Below are 24,110 nucleotides of genomic sequence, written 5' to 3'. Positions count from 1 at the left end.
TTAGAAGTTTCAAAATAGTGAGTTTCTAATTCTTTTTTTTTTGCTTATTTGAAATATTGCTATAAAGAGAACTTTCCCCATATCTACTATCTAGTTACCCAGTAGTACAGTTTGTATAGGGAAGGTAAGATATCTACCTGATTTTTTCTTTTTATTAGCTAAACTTCAGAATATCAGTTTTTAAAAACATCCATCAGTGTTGAACAATTAGATTTTATTTTATAAAAATTACAATGAGCTCATGGATTTAAACATAATTGATGTTTTTCCATCCTCTGTCCCTTTTAAAAAAATTATATTTTGAACCTTTATTATCTTTTCACTATTTTGAGTTTATTTTAGACCCACTCTTTTAGAAGCAGCTTGAGAGAGAGACAAGGTAAAGGGAGAGGGAGGAAGAAATTTTATTAGTTTCAAAAGTCCTATTGCTACTTAATGATTTTCATATATAACAAATGAATTAAGAGGGAAGGGGGTGAAAAAAATAGCATCCTCCAAAGACCCCTTTCATCTGCTCCGATCTTAAGTCACAGGAACCATCTAATACTCGTAAGATTCTCTTAGGTGTTAATTTATAGTGTGGTGAACTTGTCTGCATGGTGGGCAGTCTTCAACATAGTAGTTAAATCTCTGTTGACTGGCCGAATATTTCTTGCACTTTACTTATTCTGTCAGGAGTCTTACGTTGGTTTTAATGTTATAACGATGTGGCTTAAGATGTATTTTAAAACAAACATACAAAAAACTCCCAACAAAAAACCCCTGCCTCCCTTCCCCAAGGGTTACTTCATTGCTTGATAATGTAAAGGATATTATATTAATTTTATCTTCCCAGTATTTACGATTCCCTCATTTGCTAAGTGTACAATCCCAGAAAGGACTATAACCATAGCTAGTAATATTATTCATGTTAGCCTATTTAGTAATAAACTAAGAACTTTGGGCTTCCCCAGTGGCTCAGCAGTAAAGAATCCACCTTCTGTGCAGGAGACGTGGGTTTGATCCCTGGATTGGGAAAGATCCCCTGGAGGAGGAAATGGTAACCCCCTCCAATATTCTTGCCTGGGAAATCCCATGGACAGAGGAGCCTGATGGGTTACAGTCCACAGGGTCGCAAAGAGTTGGACATGACTGAGCGACTGAGCATGCACACAAATAGTGAACTTTATAATTATATAGATATAAGATACTGTAATTTCAGTGTGCATATGTAAGATCACGTAATTATAGAACTAGAAATTACCTTCAGAGGTCACTTCTGAATCCAAGCAAGACAATACCTTAGCTGTCTTCCATCCATCCACCTACCCATGTACTAATTAAACATTTATTGAATATCTCTTGTATGCCTGTAGTAGGTGCTGTGAGATCACAGTGAGGAAAGCAGATGTAGTCATTGCACTCATGATGTTTTTCATTTAGAGAGAGATGCTGTAATCACACAGTCGTACAATTATATCTTCAACTGCATTCAGACAGAGTACCCTGTGCTCGTTGTGCCTTTAACGTGAGAGTTCAACCTTGTCGTGGAGGTCGAGGAAGGCTTCCCTGAAGAAGTGACTCAACAGGAGACTGAGGCATGAATAAAATTTATTTCGGGAAATAGAAGAGGATAGACTTTTCCAGTTATAAGAAGTAGCGTGTGGCAGGTCCCAGTGGTGGGAGGGAGATGACTTCTTAGGAAGGCCTGAAGAATGCCAACATTATGCAGAGAGTGGTTTGAGATGAATCTGGGGATAAGGGTAGGAGTCAGACAATGCAGACCACGATGGCTGCTCTAGAGGATTTGGGTCTTTATCCTGAGTGCAGAGGGAGTCTGTTGAAGTGTTTTTATCTGCTGAGTATCAGTGATTACAAAAAGGCCATTCTGGCTGCAGTGTGAACATAACATTGAAAGTGCTGCCTTCTGGCTACGCAGTTAGAGTGGTATAGGAAGCTAGGCTCAGGTGGCTGTTACTACAGTTCAGGTGAGGGGTGATGGCTGCTGCCTGGAGTTGAAGGGAAATGGATGGATTTGTGAGATATTTAGGGGATGAAACATTTGAGGTGGATTGAATATTAGAACGATTGAAAGGAATATATCAAAGGTGATTCCTTGATTTCTGGCTTCCCTGACAGGTAGATAGGAAACATTAGAAGACCAGGTGTGTGAGAAGAGCTTGAGTCTGGTTTTGGACATGTAGGATTTAAGGCACAATTTAGACCCCAAAGTGGGAATATCTAGTAGGCAGTTGGATAAGCCCTTTTTTGGTGGTGACATCCCCTGAACACATTGTACTATGAACAGGTTAGTTGTTATATCTAATCAGATCTCTTCTGCATTGATTAAAGTCTTCTCTTGTATTTTTAAAATAACTTTGTGTGTATCTCATACACAGCCAGCCTGCTTGTCTCAGGGTTAATTTCAGATCCTGATACTATTCTCAGAGGTCTATTCCTCAAATTAGCATGTTTTTATGTCGGTGCTAAACTGTGACTGAAGGCAGGTTCTCAATAAATGATACTGAGCTATTTCATTGTTTATTTAAATTTATGCTCATACTGTCTATCTTGCAGATGAGGTTTAATCTTCTATTTGTGTTCAGCGAGTCCCACCTCACCTTGAGATTATAAATTTCACCCCCGCTTTTTTCACTATTTAGGAAAATAGAAGTAATACGTACTTTTTTGAAAACTCAAGCAATGGTACTTGCAGCTAGTGAAAGTAGTAAGTGGTAAAATTTTTCCTTTTTATCATTTTCTCTCTTTTCTTCTTTTTAAAAGTTCACTTTCTTGTTGGGCCCTGGTAGAACTAGGAAGTGACAGTACTAGAAAGGCTTAGGGCGTGTAGGGTGGCTCAGAGGTTCCTCCAAATATTGATCTTTGTTTCCCCTAGAATATAGGGAAAGTTGTTGTTCAGTCCCTCAGTCGTATCCAACTCTTTGTAACCCCATGGACTGCCGTATCCCAGGCTTCCCTGTCCTTCACCATCTCCTGGAACTTGCCCAAACTCATGTCCATTGAGTTGGCAATGCCATCCAACAATCTTGGGAAAGTTAGGGTGATCTGAAATCAGATCCAGGCACACAGGATCAGGGACCAGCTAATTCCAGCGAAACTGGAGCCCCATTTCTAGACCTATAGAAAAAGCCCATAGTTTACATTCAGCCCCATACACTTCAAGTTTTTTCAAACTGGATATTCTATTCATATGTATAGTGTTCTAAAACTTGTTTTTTTCACTTAATATATGTTGGAACGTCTTTTCATAGATTTGTTTGCATATTTATTAATAGCTGCAAACTACTTTATATGATTATATCATATTTTATGATATGATTTTTTATATGATTATATCTTATTTTCGGAGAAGGCGATGGCACCCCACTCCAGTACTTTTGCCTGGAAAATCCCATGGACAGAGGAGCCTGGTAGGCTGCAGTCCATGGGGTTGCTAGAGTCGGACACGACTGAGCAACTTCACTTTCACTTTTCACTTTCATGCATTGGAGAAGGAAATGGCAACCCACTCCAGTGTTCTTGCCTGGAGAATCCCAGGGACAGGGGAGCCTGGTGGGCTGCCGTCTATGGGGTCGCACAGAGTCGGACATGACTGAAGCAACTTAGCAGCAGCAGCAGCAGCATATCTTATTTTAAATATTTCTCCTTTGTCAAATGTAGTTTTCTTCTTCCATTTCTTTAAGATAACAAATGGATCTTCTTTTGGGTATATGTAAGGGTATTTCTATATGATAGGTCATTTTTTGGGGGGTGTGCCTCAAGGCATTTGGAATCTTAGTTCCCTGACTAAGGGATCAAACCCAGGGTCCCTGGCAGTAAGAGTGTGGAGCCTTAACTACTGGACCACCAGGGAATTCCCATGATAGGTTTTTAGGAACGCAATTTATGGGAAAAAGACTGCATTTAAACTTTTAAATTGCCAAATTGCCCTCCATAAAGTCTGAATAAATGTATGCTCAACCTGAAAATACTTATTCCCCATTCACTCATCCACACTGGATATTATGAATCTTACTCTTCTGTGATCTGCTTATCTATATTCTCTGCTCACTTTTCTGTTATATGATTTGTTTCATTTTGTTGCTTATTTTTGTTTTGTGGATATTTGTCATATATGTAATATTTCATCTCAGTTTATCTCTCATGTTAATTTTATGTTTTCTTCCCCCAAAACCCTTCCCCACTAACTTTGCTAAAGTGATCTGGAATTTTTATGACAGGTCGTCTTCCTTTTTTTGTCTTTTTTACACTTTTCCCTCCAAAACCTCTCTTAACAGTTGCTTTAATCTTTATAGTGACATTTGAAAAATGTTAAAGACTGGATTGTAAATTCTTCTGGTATTCATTCTGACCAAGTTTTTTTTTTTTTTTCTCCACACTGAGTGGCTTGTGGCATCTTAGTTTCCTAACCAGGGATTGAACCCTCAGTGAAAGCACTGTGTCCTACCCATTAGACCACCAAGGAATTCCTTGGTGACCAAAGTTCTTTATATTTTGTGTCTTTTGATCTATTCAGTTCTTTCTTGTACTTTATCTTAAAAAAAAAAGTTTTCTTGGTGTAATTCATTTATTAAAATCATTTTTATCAAGTGTACAATTCAGTGGGTTTTGGTATATTTACAAAATTATATAATCATTATACATTATCTTTTAACTGGAGAGCCTCTTTAAGAAAAACTTTCAGAGAATTATGTCTGAAAATTATTTCTTTTGTCTTCATACATTACACTTAGTCATTCTGGGAGGGTTAGATTTATTAAGTTATATAACCTTTCCCTCATAATTCCATGTGCATTGCTTCATTTAGCATTGCAGATGAGAAATCTTATGCCAAATTAGATATGATGTCAGTCTAATAGTCTTTATTTTACAGATTTTATTTTATAACTGAAAGTTCATAGGATTTTTTTCCTCATCTTTGGATTTAGGAAATGTTAGCAATTAATTTTTTCAAGACTCTTGCCTAGCACTTGGTAGCCCTTTCAATTGAAGACTTTGAAATTTTCTTCTCTCCTTTCTTTGATTTTAGCTTCTCTAATGACTATGTTTTTTCTTTTATTATTTTGATTTTTAGCACTATCAAATTGTTGTAACCTCTTTCTGCAGTCATATAGAATTCAGTTACAGATTTTTAACTTATTGACTATGCCAAAGCCTTTGACTGTGTGGATCACAGTAAACTGTGAAAGATTCTGAAAGGGATGGGAATACCAGACCACCTGACCTGCCTTTTGAGAAACCTGTATGCAGGTCAGGAAGCAACAGTTAGAACTGGACATGGAACAACAGACTGGTTCCAAATAGGAAAAGGAGTTCATCAAGGCTGTATATTGTCACACTGCTTATTTAACTTCTATGCAGAGTACATCATGAGAAACGCTGGGCTGGAAGAAGCACAAGCTGGACTCAAGATTGCCGGGAGAAATATCAATAACCTCAGATATGCAGATGACACCACCCTTATGGTAGAAAGTGAAGAACTAAAGAGCCTCTTGATGAAAGTGAAAGAGGAGAGTGAAAAAGTTGGCTTATAGCTCAACATTCAGAAAACTAAGATCATGGCATCCTGTCCTATCACTTCATGGCAAATAGATGGGGAAACAGTGGAAACAGTAGCTGACTTTATTTTTGGGGGCCCCCAAATCACTGCAGATGGTGATTGCAGCCATGAAATTAAAAGACACTTACTCCTTGGAAGGAAAGTTATGATCAATCTAGACAGCATATTAAAAAGCAGAGACATTACTTTGCCAGCAGAGGTCCGTCAACTCAAGGCTATGGTTTTTCCAATAGTCATGTATGGATGTGAGAGTTGGACTATAAAGAAAGCTGAACGCAGAAGAATTGATGCTTTTGAACTGTGGTGTTGGAGAAGACTCTGGAGAGTCCCTTGGACTGCAAGGAGATCAAACCAGTACATCCTAAAGGAGATCAGTCCTGAATGTTCATTGGAAGGACTGATATTGAAGCTGAAACTCCAGTGGTTTGGCCACCTGATGCGAAGAGTTGACTCATTTGAAAAAACCCTGATGCTGGGAAAGATTGGGGGCAGGAGGAGAAGGGGATGACAGAGGATAAGATGGTTGGATGATGTTGAGGCCAGCTCAAAAAGCAGGGTTTCCAAAAGTGCGATATGGCGAGAGAATGAGAAACGAGACACAAGAATTCAGAGAAAAGTGAGGATCAGGGGACCAACACCGCTCCAATGTGAAGGGGCCAGAACTGAATCCAAGCAGCTTTATTAGACTTTCATCCGTGAAGGAAACAATATGCAGGGAATTAAACTGTAACTCATGTGGCCTTCGGGGCCAAAGAACAAAATGATCATTAACCATTGAGTAATTAGGAAACTAATCAATAACAAATCAGTAACTATGACTAATATTCTTATCTATAGATTTTCCACCGGATACATAAAACATGTGACTCTGAGATGCCAGTTGAGAAACAGTCTGGGGTCGGTTTTCTGACCCCAGGATCATATCTTGTTTTCAAGATTGTGAACTAACAGTTCCCTCTGGATTTGTTCCGAGTCTCATGCCTTATAGCATCCAGTTTATCAATAATTATAAATTCCTCTTGTGGCCCTTGCCAGGGCCTGCTTTTCTTTTATTCATCCTGTCTCCTACAGGATGGCATCACCGACTCAATGGACATGAGTTTGGGTGAACTCCAGGAGTTGGTGATGGACAGGGAGGCCTGGCGTGCTGTGGTTCATGGGGTCGCAAATAGTCAGACACAACTGAGCGACTGAACTGACTGAATTTTGTAACAACAAATCTCAGATGCAAAGTAACAATGGCTCGAAAACAAGAGAAAGAGGTTTTTGTGAAGAAAGATGGAAAATGCTAGGATTTAGCCATTCATGACTTAACTGTAGTTAGTTTTAGGAATGTTCTAGGTTTTTGCATTCATGAACTCTGACACTTTTGTTTGCATAACCTTACAAAGGGAGAAACATTGCAATCTTAATGGTGTAAGTATTAGATTGTTGATTTATTGCAAAAATAACCAGACACTTTACTGACATACATTAATTTATTCTTTAAAACAACGCAAGATTGAGTTTATTATCATGCTTCTAAGTTGCTCAGATGAGGATGTTGGCCTTAAGTGACTTGCTCGTAGGCATTAAGTGACTTGCTCGTAGGCATTAAGTGACTTGCCCAACATTTTCCAGTAAATTAGAATTAAAGCAGGAACTTAAATGAAAATCTGAAACCATCCATCCCTCTCAGCTCACTTGAAATATTTAAAAATTTAAGAAATTATTCAACTGAATTTAAGGTAACTATGTTACTACTTGAATGGATCTACACATGATTTATTGATGCCATCATCTTTCAATATTCATAATCTATTCATGTTACACTCTTGCTTAAAATATAGTACAGACTCAGTTATCCACATAGTAAAATCTCAGCCCACAAATAAAAGCAAGGTATAACATAAAGATTTTAAAAAGCTGAAAATTTACAGGTCACAGTGGTTCTTGGAAATGCCTTGAATTAAATGTACGTAGGATGTGTGTGCTTTCTGTGTGATTGTACTGTTTTCACAAAGAAGTAAGTGACCCCAGTTGGTTAAAAATCGTGTCTGTTATCTATCTTCTCTTAAACTATTCATATGACAAATAAATCATTAGATAAGGAAAACCAATTTAGTTTTACATACCAAAAGGGATTATTTAATGAATTCATATTTCATGAAAGAAATTCAGTCAGAAATTCAATCAGTACTGATCATTTAATATGAGTACCCTTTAAACTCATCATTAGGCCCAGGGAGTGGTCTTATGAGGTTACTAGGTGAGGTCTAGACTTTTTCCATCTCCATTTCATCCATATATAAATGGGGTTATTTTTAGCTGAAATCAGCTTTAAAGCTTATCGTCAGTTGCATAAACATTGAAGATGAGAAGACAAGGAAACTTCTGAACACACAGTGCTGCTCTCACCAAGGCAAAAAACCACAGTAGACCTCCGGTAATAGGTCTCAGTTAGACAGAGGGATCTGGAAGTGCTCACTGACCCAGTGATGATTAGAATTTGTCTGCTAAACATAGGTATAGACCGGAGATTTCATAGTCTTGTCGAAAATCTAGGCACTGGCTTAGGTCAGAGTTGTAGGGTTTTTGAAAGACTAACTTTCAAAAAGCAAGATTGTAGCACTGAGGCCTGATGAGTTAGCTTTAGCCAATTTGCATATTTGGAGGAATTGAATCCCCCTGAAGCTCCAAGGAGCTTCTGTGTGACTGAGGTCAGACCTTCACACCCAGAATATGTTCTTGATAAACCAGTGATAGAGTCAGTTGCAATCTCCATGCTGAAGGATCTCTAGATCTTGGTGAAGGAAAGTAAGCAGAGTTGTGAAGAGCTGGAGCATAGACTGGAAAATACTGTTTCTTAAAGTCCAGGGTCCTTAGCTGCAGGATGGGTCTCATTCTGTAAAAGTGAATGGTGTGAGGAATTGTAAAGAAAGAATTTATTCTGAATGTTTGCATGTTAAGGTATCTTCTTCCTAAGCTTTAGAGTAAGAGGGCTCTAGAAACTCAAGAGTGTCAACAGAGAAGGCTCCTGGAAGAATCTGAGCACTCATGAGGGAAGAACATTAAGACAGAACCCCTGTTCCCAAGGGGGTGCCATGCCATCAGACCTTTCTAAGACAACTGTACTTCCCACTAGTTTTTTAAAAATTTACTTTTTAATTTTCACTGAGTCACAGTGGGATTCACTGGCCATATTTTTAGTGAAAGCAAAGTGGAAGTTGACGTAACACCAATATAGGGTATGTGAGAAAAGTGAACCTCGGTTTGACATACAGCAAGGAACACACAGGAGAGAATCTTAGGGAACAGGCTTATGCAGTGTTGAGACATCACTCTTCACCAGAGGATCCACATAGGAGAGAAACCATGTTTGTGTGCTGCCTGTCACAAAACACTTATTCATGAATGTACACTGCATGGTCATAAGAGGAGCCACATGGGAAAGAAAACATACTGTTGTGTAGATTGTGGGAAATGCTTCAACTGCAAGAAAAGCCTCACTGCTCACCAAAGAATCTACTTAGGAAACAAACCATAAGTGTCTTTAGCAGTACTGTGAAATAGAAATATATTCTGAGCCACAAGTGTGAACCACATATATAATTCAAAATTTTCCTAGTAGCCACATTAAAAAGAAACCAGTGGTGTTAACTTTAATAATCTATTTTGTGTAACCTCATATATCAAAAATATGTATACAATCAAGATGTAATCAATATAAAAATCTACATATGATATTTTACAGTATTTTTGTGTTCTCAGTCTGTTTTTTTTTAATTATATTTTATTCCTCTTATTTATTTTTATCTTTGCTGGGTCTTCTTTGATGTGTGGGCTTTCTCTAGTTGCCACGAGTGAGGGCTACTTTTCTTGCTGGGCTTGGGCTTCCCACTGCAATGGCTTCTCTTATTGTGGTGCACGGGCTTCGTTGCTCTGTGGCATATGGGATCTTCCTGGACCAGGGATCAAACTCATGACTCCCACATTGGCAGGAGGTTTTTAACCACTGGATCACCAGGCAAGTCCCTACGTCTTTAAAATGCAGCAGGTATTTTACACTACAGCACATCCCAGTGCGGATTAGCCATGTTACACGTGCTCAGTAGCCTGTGTGCCCATTGGCTGCTGTATTGGACAGCATGGCCTAAACCGTTTACCAGTTGTCAAACTTTAAATGCCATCAAAGAGTACACTGAATAACGTCTCACATAATTGCCCGAAATGACTTTTATTAATTAAGTCCAGGTCTTGGTCCTAGCCCTATGGTAAAGTGACCAGTGATTTCTAGATAATAATGACATAATGCGTGTTAAGCACTTAAGAGAGTACTTAACTTACAATAGATGCTCCATAATTATTAACAGTTATGATTTTTAAATATTGGGTTTTTTTTCATTTAGCAAATAATCTGTATTTATAAGATTTCTTTCTCATTCCCAGGGAGAATCTTACTTTAAAGAGATCAGGGTAATTTGTGACAACGTGGATGAACCTGGAGGGCATTGTGCTAAGTGAAATAACCCAGACAGAGGAAGATAAATACCATATGGTACCACTTGTATGTGGAATCTAAAAAAAGAAATTGAACAGATAGAAGCAGAGAGTAGAATGGTGGTTGCCAGGGGTGGGTAGGAGAAATGGGGAGATGCTGGTCGAAAGATACAAGCTTCCAGTTATGATTAAGTTCTGAGGATCTAATGTACAGCATAGTAACTAAAGTCAACAATGTTGTATTGTGTACTTGAAATTTGCTAAGAGTATTTAGCATTTTATCCAAAAAAATGAAAACTAAAAAGTAACTATGTGAGGTGATATATGTGTTAATTAACTTGATTTTGGCAACCATTTTAAAATGCACACGTAAATCATTTTGTACACGTTATATTACAGTTGTTTTTGTTAGTTTTACCTCATGAAAGCTGAAATAAAATCCTATTTAATAGTTAGAAAACATTAGTAACAGGAAAAAAATTTAAAAAGCAGGCCATTTTTTCTGATTTATTATCTTGCTGCTTCTCACAGAGAATAAGGAGAAAACTTAAATTTCTCTTCCCTGCTCCCATTAGCTTTGTTTTAATGGGGGTTATTTGCTCTGATTGGTCCCCTGGCCCACTTTTTTTTTTAGTGGCCATTCCATTTCATCTGTCTCGTTATTTTTCATGGTCTGCTAATATTTATAAATGAAGGACTTGATTATTCAGTGTGGGTAATTGATGTGGTCACTGCCTGCAATTATGTGGGCTAATGTTTACTTTTCCCTGATTGATTTCCTCCCGGTATATGCAGTGAGGTGATAGATAGGTTGGTAGTTTGATTCTTTGGCTTCACTTCTTCATTGTGTTGAATGGGAGCTTGTAGGCCTCTCGGCTATGCTATGGGATAAGCTAGGTGTATGTGGAGGGCTACTGTTCAGTGTGGGTGGCAAGTGTTCAACTATCAAAAGTGGTAGGATTAAGTACCTGAGTAGACTGTTCACTTTATAACATTTGACATGCTATTATATTTCTTTACAGAAATACACATGGCTTGATAAAAGCCCTTATGAAACTATTACAAATGCAAGCTGTTAAGGAAGGACACAGCGGGGAGAAGAATATTCAGGATATATATAATATTAGGTAAGCCTTTTCTCCTTTCTTTTGAAACTTTTGTTTTTAGTGAATTGTTAAATGTTATGAATTAAGACATGCTAATTCATTAAGAATTAGTTATTGAAGTTCACAGAGACTGTGAGTCTTAACCTCTCAGGAAGTTAGTATTTCCAACACTCAGGATTGAGATAGAATTCACTACCGTATGCTGAGTATCATCACTGTGGCTTTCAGCTTGCTTCCTTGGAATTGGAATCTTTTGTCCAAAATTCAAGTCATTCATTTTGATCTGGGATATAGAATCATTTTCCCAATGCTGTGAAAACTGAGGAGTTCATTGAACAAATGTATTAAAAGCAGGAAGATAAACTTCCTCACTATAGAAAGTAACAGGACTATGCTATGCTATGCTAAGTCACTTCAGTCGTGTCCGACTCTGTGTGACCCCATAGATGGCAGCCCACCAGGCTCCCCCATCCCTGGGATTCTCCAGGCAAGAACACTGGAGTGGGTTGCCATTTCCTTCTCCAATGCATGAAAGTGAAAAGAGAAAGTGAAGTCGCTCAGTCGTGTCTGACTCTTAGCGACCCCATGGACTGCAGCCTACCAGGTTCCTCCGTCCATGGGATTTTCCAGGCAAGAGTACTGGAGTGGGGTGCCATAGCCTTCTCTGATATATATATATATATATATATATATTACTGCAATAGTTCCAGTGAAATGCATTGAATTTTATGGGAGAGTTTGGGCAAGGGAAGGCATACTTACTTGTGAAGGTGACCTTAACCATTGCGTTGAAGGTCCTAGAAAGTCATTTCATAAGAGAGGGGCTCCCACTTAGTAGAGGATGCCAGAAGATGTCCCATAATCAGTGTATATTGTCCTAGAAAATCTGTTCAGTGATGCATCTAGAATATACCTTTTATAAAGAATGAACCCATGGCACCCTAAACAAGGGCACTGGTTCTGGGGGAAAATGACTTCCATAGGCTGTGGTGATCCAGTAGGGAGAGTAGACCATACTTGGGAATTGTCATTGGCTTGAGCATATAAAACCTGCAGTTTCAAGCATTTGACACCACTGCTATCAGAAGCCGTGAGTGCCTCTCCTGATATATAGTGCCTGTTACTTACATACATGTATAGTACTTTCCTTTTGATAGTAAGTAAACAGTGTCTCATATATTACAGTGATCTTTCCTGTTAGTTTAGTGCTACTTACCATCTCCTTTATTTTTATGAGCATATTATCGAGTTTCTTAAGTCGCTTTTTAAAAACAAGGTCAGATTTGCATTTTATATATTTTTTGTTAACATTTGTTTTTTAAATCATTTGTTTGTCTGCATTGGATCTTAATTGTGGCACGTGGGATCTGCCTTGCATCATGTGGGATATTTCATTGTGGTGCTTGGACTCTGTATTTGTGGCGCTGGGGCTCTGTAGTTGCATCACTGGACTCTCTAGTTGTGGCGTGGGCTTAGTTACCCCACAGCATGTGGGATCTTGGTTCCTCAATGAGGGATTGAACCCATGTTCCCTGCATTGCAGGGCAGACTGTTAACTACGAACCACCAGGGAAGTCCCCTTAACATGTTTTTTGAATGTTTTTAAAAATATAGAACAATTGGAAGAATGTAGTACAATGAATTAGTTAATTCATTGTTAACTTAGTAGTTAACTCATTAATTTTAAGTTGGGGAAGCAAAAGGAAAATTATTTATTTGAAAATACTCTGAAAACTGGGTGTGAAGGGTAAACTTTTCCAAATTGATAAATACGCTTTTCTTTTAAAAATATACATTACCTTAACCAGGATTGAACCTAAGGAGTAAATGAGCAGGACTTAATGTTTCTAGATGGGTCATACAAGCATTTGTGTTCTCTCTTTTTTTTTTTAATTTAAATTTATTTATTTTAATAGGAGGTTAATTACTTTATTGCCATACATCAACATGAATCCACCACGGGTGTACACGTGCTCCCCATCCTGAACCCCCCTCCCATCTCCCTCCCCGTACCATCCCTCTGGGTCATCCCAGTGCACCAGCCCCAAGGGGATGATTTGGGAGAATGGCACTGAAACATGTATAATATCATATAAGAACTGAATCGCCAGTCCAGGTTCGATGCAGGATACAAGATGTCTGGGGCTGTGTTCTCTTTTTTTGAAAGAGGTTCCAGGATAGGAAATAATTCCACTTCATCGTTATTCAGGAGGAGTTATTTACTTATTTTAAAATAGGAAAGCTACTGGAGTTCTAAAATTTTATTTAACAGTTTTATTGAAATACAATTCACATACTGTACTGTACAACTGACCTGTTTAAAGTATACAATTCAATGATTTTTAGTATATTCATGTAGTCATACAATCATTGCCATAATCAATTTTAGGACATTTTCATCATTTCCTCAAATTCCTCACCCGTTAACCATAGCTCTATCAACCTAGAGCTACCCAATTAAGTATTTTTAATTTCATTGTTTCTCAACACTGGCTATTCATGAGAACCACCTTTTGCTGTTGTTGTTCAGTCACTAAGTCTGGGTATGCCTAAAACCAGATGAACATAGGACAATGAAATACCCTAGACCAACTGAATCAGAGTCAGAAAAGTCCCAGGTGATTCTGATCAACAGTGAGTATAAGATGGTGTGTTAGCAGCTCTCTACCATTCATCACCTGAGACGTTGTTGAATGGCAGATTCTGTTTCCTTAGACCTAACATGGGCTCAGTATTCTGGTCTAACAAGCTCCCAGGTGATGCTGATACTGCTGTTTCCCTACCATACTTGAAGTAGCAGAGCTTTGAGCAGCATTAGCAGTTCCTGGGAGCTTGTTAGGAATGTGGAATCTCGGACCCCGTCTCAGACTACCTGAATCAGAGCTTGCATTCTGGTGAGATTTTCCAGGTGGATCATAGCCATCTTAGTTTTTTTGATGATGATTTAAGGACATTTTTAGTCATGCAGAATAATTATATTTTCACACTGATTGTGCTCCCTGTGAGTGAGTGCTAAACTTTGTTACCTGTAATGTTTCACCTGCTTTCTATTCATAGTTTATTTTCTCCAGTAGTTGGCTCTTTTAGCCGTAGGCTTGTTCTTAGAAGACAATAGATGCAAGGTGTGGATCGGGAGCCTTGTTTGAAGAACTGAAATCATACTGGATATATAAGGATTGTGTGTAGAGTGGTGGCACATTAAGAGGTCCAGAATCAATCACTTGAGTTGGCATAATCCAGTAATGTTTATGGAGGGCCCTCGTGTGAATGGCTGTTTGGCACTATAAATCAGTAGAGTGTAATTGAGTGTGTAAGAACCTGAGGTTCCTCCACGGGGGGTTCTGGATGGCAGAAACACAGGAGAGGTGAGCCTGAAGAGCAGATTTCCCTCAGGAGAGCTATGATTACCTGAGTCAATCATAAAATTGTCATGCTGTTTTAGAATCTTGTATGCCACGTGTTGGTGAGCAATATCGTCCAGCCTTGGAGAGAAAACTGATGAGCTGTGTGTGAAAACATAAAAAGGGTATGAGGAGCTTAGAACTCCACTGAAAGGTTTTCCTTGGTTATGTTGTAGGTTTGATCTAAAATGGAAGTAGTATGACAAGTAATTGTAAGCTTTCTAGGCAGGAAACTCAACTCTAATTTTATGGTATTAAGGACTCTGCTAGTATACTGTTGGATTTTCTTTTTGTCCTAATAGCTAATTAACTTGCAGTATAGTAAAACAGAATATTGGTCATCTTATTTTTTATTAAAACTTTTAAAAAATTGAGAAAATATTAGTTTGTATTACTGTTTCATGTGTACAACCTTATATTTTGACCTCCATATACGCTACAGCACGCTGCTGCTGCTAAGTCACTTCAGTCGTGTCTGACTCTGTGTGACCCCATAGACGGCAGCCCACCAGGCTCCCCCGTCCCTGGGATTCTCTAGGCAAGAACACTGGAGTGGATTGCCATTTCCTTCTCCAATGCATGAAAGTGAAAAGTGAAAGGGGAGTCGCTCAGTCATGTCCGACTCTTTACGACCCCATGGACTGCAGCCCACCAGGCTCCTCCGTCCATGGGATTTTCCAGGCAAGAGTACTGGAGTGGGCTGCCATCGGCTTCTCCGACGCTACAGCACCCTTACCACCAAATGCTTAGTTTCCATCTGTTACCATAGAGTTGACCTCATTTACCGGTTTTGCCTTACCCCTACTGCTCTTCCCCTCTGGTAATCACTTAGCCTGTTCTCTGTATCTATGTGTTTGTTTTTGGTTGGTTTGTTTGTTTATTTTTAATATTCCAAATGTGAGCGAAATCATATTGTATTTGTCTTTCTCTGTTGGACTTATTTCACTTAGCATATTACCCTCAGTGTCCATCCATGTGTTGTAAATGGGAGGATTTCATCTTTTTTATGGCTCGGTTGTATTCCATTGTGCGTATATACCACATCTTCTTTGTCCATACATCTATCAATGACACTTAGGGTGTTTCCATATCTTGGATGTTGTAAATAATGCTGTGATAAACATTTGGGTGCAGAAGTAATGAAACACAACCCTTTGGGTGTTTGGAATTTCTCCTGGGCCAGTTCAGTTCAGTAACTCAGTTGTGTCCAGCTCTTTGCGACCCCATGGACTGCAGCACTCCAGGCTTCCCTGTCTTCTCCAACATCACAGTTCAAAAGCATCAATTCTTCAGTGCTCAGCTTTCTTTATAGTCCAACTGTCACATCCATACATGACTACTGGAAAAACCGTAGCTTTGTTGGCAATGTCTCTGCTTTTTAATATGCTGTCTAGGTTTGTCATACCTTTTCTTCCAAGGAGTAAGCGTCTTTTAATATCATGGCTGAAGTGATTTTCAGTTCAGTTCAGTCGCTAAGTCGTGTCCGACTCTTTGCGACCCCATGAATCGCAGCACGCCAGGCCTCCCTGTCCATCACCAACTCCTGGAGTTTACCCAAACTCATGTCCATCGAGTCGGTGATGCCATCCAGCCATCTCATCCTTTGTCGTTCCCTTCTTCTCCTGTCCCCAATCCCTCCCAGCATCAGGGTCTTTTCCAATGAGTCAACTCTTTGCATGAGGTGGCCATAGTATTGGAGTTTCAGCTTCAGCATCAGTCCTTCCCAATGGAACTACTCAGGTCAACTGCATCATCTGCCTTTTTAGTGAATGGACTGCTTGTTGAATGTCTCTGCTTTTTATGTTTTTTTCATACCTTTTCTTCCAAGGAGTAAGCGTCTTTTAATATCATGGCTGAAGTGATTTTCAGTTCAGTTCAGTCGCTAAGTCGTGTCCGACTCTTTGCGACCCCATGAATCGCAGCACGCCAGGCCTCCCTGTCCATCACCAACTCCTGGAGTTTACCCAAACTCATGTCCATCGAGTCGGTGATGCCATCCAGCCATCTCATCCTTTGTCGTTCCCTTCTTCTCCTGTCCCCAATCCCTCCCAGCATCAGGGTCTTTTCCAATGAGTCAACTCTTTGCATGAGGTGGCCATAGTATTGGAGTTTCAGCTTCAGCATCAGTCCTTCCAATGAACACTCAGGACTGATCTCCTTTAGGATGGACTGGTTGAATCTCCTTGCAGTCCAAGGGACTCTCAAGAGTCTTCTCCAACACCACAGTTCAAAAGCATCAATTCTTCGGTGCTCAACTTCTCACAGTCCGACTCTCACATCCATACATGACCACTGGAAAAACCATAGCCTGATTTTAGAGCCCCCCAAAATAAAGTCTGTCACTGTTTCCATTGTTTCCCTAATCTGTTTGCCATGGCTCTTTAGTTCTTCGCTTTCTGCCATAAGGGTGGTGTCATCTGTGTATCTGAGGTTATTGATATTTTCCCCGGCAGTCTTGATTCCAGCTTGTGCTTTATCCATCGTGATATTTCACATGATGTACTCTGCATATAAGTTAAATAAGCAGAGTGACAATATATAGCCTTGACGTACTCCTTTCTCAATTTGGAACTGGTCTGTTGTTCCATGTCCGGTTCTAAGTGTTGCTTCCTCACCTCCATACAGATTTCTCAAGAGTAAGGTCAGGTCTGGTAGTCCCATCTCTTGAAGAATTTTCCACAATTTGTTGTGATACACACAGTCAAAGGCTTTAGCGTAGTCAATGAAGCAGCAGTAGATATTTTTCTGGAACTCTCTTGCTTTTCCTATGATTCAACAGATGTCAATTTGGTCTCTGGTTCCTCTGCCTTTTCTATGTCCAGCTTGAACATCTGGAAGTTCTCGGTTAACGTACTGTTGAAGCCTCACTTGGAGACTTTTGAGCATTACTTTGCTAGCGTGTGAGATGAGTGCAATTGTACAGTAGTTTGAACATTCTTTGACAGTGCCTTTCTTTGGGCTTGGAATGAAAACTGACCTTTTCCAGTCCTGTGGCCACTGCTGAGTTTTCCAAATTTGCTGGCATATTAAATGCAGCACTTTCACAGCATCATCTTTTAGGATTTGAAATAGCACAGCTGGAATTGCATCACCTCCATAAGCTTTTTTTGTAGTGGTGCTTCCTAAGGCCCACTTGACTTCACATTTCAGAATGTCTGGCTCTAGGTGAGTGATCACACCATTGTGGTTATCTGCATCATTCAGATCTTTTTTGTATAGTTTTGTGTATTCTTGTCCCCTCTTCTTAATACCTTCTGCTTCTGTTAGGGCCATACCATTTCTGTCCTTTATTGAGCCCATTTTTGCATGAAATATTCCCTTGGTATCTCTAATTTTCTTGAAGAGATCTCTAGTCTTTCCTATTCTATTGTTTTCCTCTATTTCTTTGCATTGATCACTGAGGAAGGCTTTCTTCTCTCTCCTTGCTATTCTTTGGAACTCTGCATTCAGATGGGTATATCTTTCCTTTTCTCCTTTGCCTTTTGCTTTTCTTCTTTTCTCAGCTATTTGTAAGGCCTCCTCAGACAACCATTTTGCCTTCTTGCATTTCTTTTCCTTGGGGTTGGTTTTGATCACCACCTCCTGTACAATGTAACAAACCTCCATCCATAGTTCTTCAGGCGCTCTGTCTACCAGCTCTAATCCCTTGAATCCTCAGCACCATTCTACAAACCAGTGATGGTTTTCAGTGTTTTAGTGTGGAAGGAGTTCAGTGTTTTTCATGTATATGTCTGGAGCACACACTTTACCCATACATCATCTGGGTACACAGATGATCTATTTACCCACCATGCTTTGAGATACATCAGATAAGAGTGCGTATAGCCAGTAAAGTTCATTTTGCTTAACTGAACCCTTCTATAGTCTTGTGACTTAAACAAGATTAAAGGAGGATATTTAAATGGAGTTTCAATTTCCAGGACCTTTTAGAATGGGGGTAAATTGGAAGAGCAATAGAGCACAGTTGGCTACTGTGATTAAATGAAGAGAATATGCAAGTTTTACTCTAGGCCCAGGACTCTCAATTCTGGTTGCACTGTTAGAGTTCTCTGAGGAACTTTTAACTGTAGTGCCTGGGCTCTCCCGAGAATGAGTAGGGCTCAGCCTCCAGCACTGGTAACACTCAAAGCTTCCTGGATTGTTATTAGTGTGGTGGTTGGATTGAGGACTGCTGGCCAGTTGTTGCAGTGAGGCATGGGGCTTTGTTGTCGCCAGACCTTCAGATCCTTCAGTATTAATAACATTTTAAATGAAATATTTCGACTAATAAATGTTGGAAAACAATTCCAGTTTTTCAAAATACAGAGTCGGCAGACCGAACACATCTGCTCACAAGATGCAATCCAAGGGCAACCGTTTGTGACCTCTGATTTAGACATTTAACTGTTTTCAAAAACTTTAACCTCCCCCCTCTCCTTTTTTTAATCTGTGAACAATTTTTAGTTTAATCACTTAAAAAAAAAACAATGAAAGATGACCACTAAGATATCCTTTATTTCAGGCTTATTTTTCCCCTCCCATTTTATGTTTGGTCTAAATTTTCTTCTTGTTAGCTTGAACTCCACTTTGTTATAAACACTTATTTTTAAGTTATTTCACTCCAGTACTCTTGCCTGGAAAATCCCATGGACAGAGGAGCCTGGTAGGCTGCAGTCCATGGAGTTGCTAAGAGTCAGGCACAACTGAGCAACTTCACTTTCACTTTTCACTTTCATACATTGGAGAAGGAAATGGCAACCCACTCCAGTGTTCTTGCCTGGAGAATCTCAGGGACGGGGGAGCCTAGTGGGCTGCTGTCTATGGGGTTGCACAGAGTCAGACCCGACTGAAGCGACTTAGCAGCAGCAGCAGCAGCAGCAGCAGTGCTCTATAACATTGACCATACAGGAAGTGCAGCAGACCAGCGTTTGCCTGATATTTTGATTATAAGAAAGAATGACTAAATTTTGTTGTTGTTGTTATTGTTTAGTCACTAAGTTACGTATGATTCTTTTGCGAATCCATGCTGCAATTTCCTCCCCCAGGGGATCCTTCCCTCCCAGGGATTGAACCTGTGCATTGGCAGGTGAGTTTTTACCACTGAGCCACCAAGGAAGCCCAGACTAAAATTTTAAGATTCATTAATTATGAGAGGCTCATTTTCTTTGTAATATGCCATTTTTTCCTCTTAAAATTTTATCATGTACTCTTGCTTTTAATTTTTCCTCTATGTATTCATATTATGGCAGTCTTTTTAAGATCTCTCTTCCCTCAGCTGAAGTGAGGAAATAGCTGTGAATTCATGAGCGGTAACTGCTTGTTCCAGAATTTGTGTGTTATTCTGATGTGCCAGACAGTGGCTGACATGCACAAATATCACATGTTGAGAATCTTGTTTATGGAAAGAGTTGGTCTGATCAACATCAAGCTGTACTTTCTGAAATAAGGGAATATTAAATGTTTTGGGCAGATGGTATGCTCTGAAATGGGTGATTAGGCCAATAGCAATGGGTGATTATACCCAGAGTAGATGAAAGTTATTTACTTTGTCAGTATTTGCATATGTTTGTGTAATGTTATGAGTTTATTTAGATGTAGAGTTAATTTTGAGATCTTAAAGATGTGTGTCCTGAAGGTTGAAGTACTTTATGGTTCATACCTCTTTTTTTCCTGAAAAGTAAAAGTCAGTTCTTAGCATTAAACTCTTTTTGCATTGTCTCTTCTCTCCATTTTGGTGGGTGAAATGGAATTGGCTGTGCGAAGAATGCAGAGCATCTCAGATCTAGGGAAAAGCATGTGCTTAGCTGCTGCTTTGTGAGCGCCTGGTGCCCTAGAGGAACTAACAGGAGGCAGGGTGCCTGGAGCTTAGTGTTTAAGGGAGGAAGAGGCCAAGACAGAGGCTCAGGAGAGTTAGACATGGCCTAGAAGATGCAAGCCATGGTAGAGACTTTGGGTTTTCTTTAAAGTGTAGTAGGAAGTCATTGAAGGTTTTATTTTTTAAACTTATTTTGAAAGAATTTTAAAGTTCCACACATGTATGCCTGTGGCGGATTCATTTTGATATTTGGCAAAACTAATACAATTATGTAAAGTTTAAAAATAAAATAAAATTTAAAAGTAAAATGGAAAAAAAAAAATAAAGCCATTTAGCAGATTAAAAAAAAAATAATAATAAAGTTCCAGAAAAGGTGCAAGAATAGTACAGAAAATTTCCATCTGGCATTTATCCCAATTCACTGATTTTCCACATTCTCATCATCCTTCTCTCTATAGAATTAAAAACTATTGGAGAGTAGATTGTACATATTCAGTAGGGTATGTTTTCTAAGAACAAGGATTTTTATATAACCAGAGTACAGTTATCAAATCAAGAAAATTTGGTGTTCATTTAACACTTTTACCTATAATCCATATCCTAGTTTTGCCATTTGACTTAATAACGTCCTTTCATACCTCTTTCGTTTTTATTTTTAGTGTACGGGCTCCAATTTAGGATCATATGTTGTCTTTAACTGTCATATCTTTTTAGTCTTTTAAAACTTGGAATTTTCTCATCCTTTATCTTTTATGACATTGACATTTTCGAATACTGTGAAAGTTTGCTGTGCCTTTCTCAGGACATCTTGTCTGGAGACACTGATGTCCATCTTGCCTTTCATTGGTGATTTTAATTTTCATTACCCTATCAAGGTAATATTTGGTTTCTTTACTGTGTAGTTACCATCTTCTTCTTGTAATTAATAAGCAGTCTGTGGAGAAGATGCTATGAGACCATGAATATATCGTGTTCCTCATTAAACTCACAGCTCCCCCCTCCCTATTAATTTTCACTGAGATAATTTCAAAACGGTAATTTCCCAACTCTACCACTCCTTTCAGATTTACTAATGGCAGTGGAGATACAGATAAACTTTAGATGTGGACATCTATATGACTTGATTCTTACTGTCAAACTGCATGTTTTGCTTCCGTTTTCATTTCTTCTTTTCCCTCATCTTTCCCACCCAGGGGAGTCTTTGTTCACAATTCATGGTTCCAGTCACCTGGGGTTTACACTTGGTGTTTAAAAATCAGACCTAAAGAATAATTTGTACATATACTATCTTTCAGTTAGCAGTTGCCACCAGGAAATATTTCATAAGTTCTGCTAAGTGCACATGCTTAATTTAAAAATTGGTATGGTGATTTGGTGGTAAGTGTCTTTAAGAGCACAAGATATTTTGATTTTTGCCTTATTAGCCTATTTATCTTATCTTTAGTTTCTTTTCTTTTCCAATCAAGGATGTAACTTAATAATAGATGTTTTGAACCCTGTGTGTCTCTGTTTCCCCTAGCCACCAACTAGTACCTAAAATAGTTCTAGCCTTCTGACACTGGCAGACATCTTTGTGTTAAAACCCTGCCTCTCAAAGTAGGAGTCGTGGGAAAGGTTCACTATGAGGGCAGAACCATTGTAATATGAAATCTCTTTTCAAAGAAATCTTATCTTCTCCCTATCTGCCTTATAGACCCAAAGAAAAAAGGAAATTAATAAAAAATGTCAAAATTAAATTTTTTTTGTTCCAAGTCTTCTTTTTCTGGCGTGGATGAAATGCATTTGTCTTAAGATTCTATAGGATAGATAAAGATTCACTATTATCATTTAATTTTTCTTTTTTTATAGTAATATTTATTGTGGAATCAATTTTTATTCATTTTTATCTTAAAATCTGCAGAGCTTTTTTTTTTTTCTCTTTTTTTAATCCTACTTTGGCTTCTAACCAACATTTTCAAATCAAAATTCAGAGCAGGTAGAGAAATGCTTTTAAAATGCATATTTGATGTAGTAAGTGCTATGCTATGCTTCTGAAAGCGCCGGGGTCACAGCTGCATACATGAAAATGCATGGTGACTGCAGGCATTGTTTCCTCACACAGAAAAGGCAATCTGTGTCTATTGCTGGATTTATGATATAAATCAAATCATAGCTTTCCTACATTTAGAGATGTAGCAGAAAGGTTGAGGTGACCTAAAGGTTACAAATAACTTTTGCTTTTTGATTTGCCTACCACAAGACTATTTTTTTTTAACTCTTTCTTTTCTATTAAGATTGATGCATTTATACTTGGAAAGGTGAATCTAGTTACATACCTTATTTTATCGTTGTCTCTGTGCTAGTCTAGTGGAACCACGAATTTTTCATTTATTGCTTCCCGCACTCCAGTCTGCTAAGATGCATGCACTGCTCTGTGTTGTTGACAATGTTATTAAAGGGTAGGGAGTCCTGAAGTATTGGGTAGGAACTCTGCCTGCTTCTTCTGTGGGGTTTGTTTTTTTTTTTTTGCCTCTGAATGTTGTTAACTTTGAAACAGTGTACTTAGAGGGGTTGTGATGTTGGTTTTTCATGATCCATTCAGAGAGTTTAAAAAGGTACTTTGGGAAAAGTGTGTGTTTGTTACATTTATTTAAAATGTGCATTAGGCACTGAAAGGGAAGCATAAGAAGATAGAGACCCAGCTTTCAAGCTGCTTATGCTCTAGTTTAAGAATCAAATTTATCTGCATGATAATCATAATAGAACCACATTTACAAAGTATTCTTTGTGTTAGGTACTGTGTTGAATGCTTTACTTAAAATGGCAGTTAAAACATTTACAAATTATGAAATGGGCACGTGCCAAAGAACATACAACAAATTGGCTCATCTGTGGCAGGAAAACAACAGAAATATTAAAAACCACAGAGTGAAGGAGAAATTAGAGGCACCAGAGGCCAATGAAGGGTGACCTGGTTGCCTGTTTTGTATTGACTTCAATCTTTACAAACAATGTTACTCTCTCTTAAGAAGAAAGCAGAGCCTATTGGATGTATGTCTTAAGAGTTAGGAAACCCTGATTTGAAATTTTCTGTGGGCTTATTCTGGATACAGTACTGCATTTCTCTCTGAAATGAAAAATATAGGGTGATTTATTTATTTGAGATAAAAATAGGAGACCACTGTTTTGAGGCCTTAGGTTTTATTAGATGTTGACCTTAGAGCTGTTTAAACTTGGCATAGAATTATTAATAGTTGAGAGCCATCCACCTCTGATCTTGAGCAATTCAAAGGTTAGAGCTTTAATGGGTGACTTGGGTTATAGAACTTTAGCCCTGGAAGGTACTTAGTCTGGTTTCCTCATTTTACAGCTGAAGAAACTCTTGCCCAAGCAAGAGAGGTTAATTCTCTTGCTTGAGATCACACAATGTGTTGCAGAGACAGAAGGTGAATTTGGAATGCTTGATTCTTTCCTTTAATTCAGTGTGTCCCGTACACTGTTTCACATCACTTCTCCATTTCTGGTTTTTGTTTCTGAGACGTGGATGTGGCAGCATAACAGTAAATGATTCAGATGATGCTATGTAGGCACTGCTTATGTAAATAATGACTTCAGTGCCCCACATTTGTGTTTGCTTTTCAAAGTTGTATAGAGCTTATTGTCTGCCAGTGTTAGCCTTTCAAGTGATCAGGATGATTGTATGTGCATCCTATCTATCATTTTGAATAAAGTGTTGTAGTCAAATTACTCTTTATGACTTGACTACTAGTTTGGGGGATAACTGACATTTT

General features: G+C 38.7%; 1 protein-coding gene across 6 annotated transcripts in view; it reads left to right on the top strand.

The window, feature by feature from the left end:
• FOCAD (focadhesin) overlaps positions 1-24,110 on the top strand; it is a 302,741-nt gene that overhangs the window by 42,941 nt on the left and 235,690 nt on the right. For 5 of the 6 annotated variants that reach the window (XM_005209890.5, XM_024995511.2, XM_024995512.2 and 2 more), the window contains 1 exon segment: positions 11,062-11,166. In XM_005209890.5, coding sequence (XP_005209947.2) covers positions 11,062-11,166 — 105 coding nt within the window. 6 annotated transcript variants of the gene reach the window in all.

Source organism: Bos taurus, chromosome 8 (genome assembly GCF_002263795.3).
Source record: "Bos taurus isolate L1 Dominette 01449 registration number 42190680 breed Hereford chromosome 8, ARS-UCD2.0, whole genome shotgun sequence".
NCBI classification, from domain to species: Eukaryota; Metazoa; Chordata; class Mammalia; order Artiodactyla; family Bovidae; genus Bos; species Bos taurus.
The sequence above is the reverse complement of the archived record's forward strand: the minus strand, read 5'-3'. Positions and strand labels throughout refer to the sequence as shown.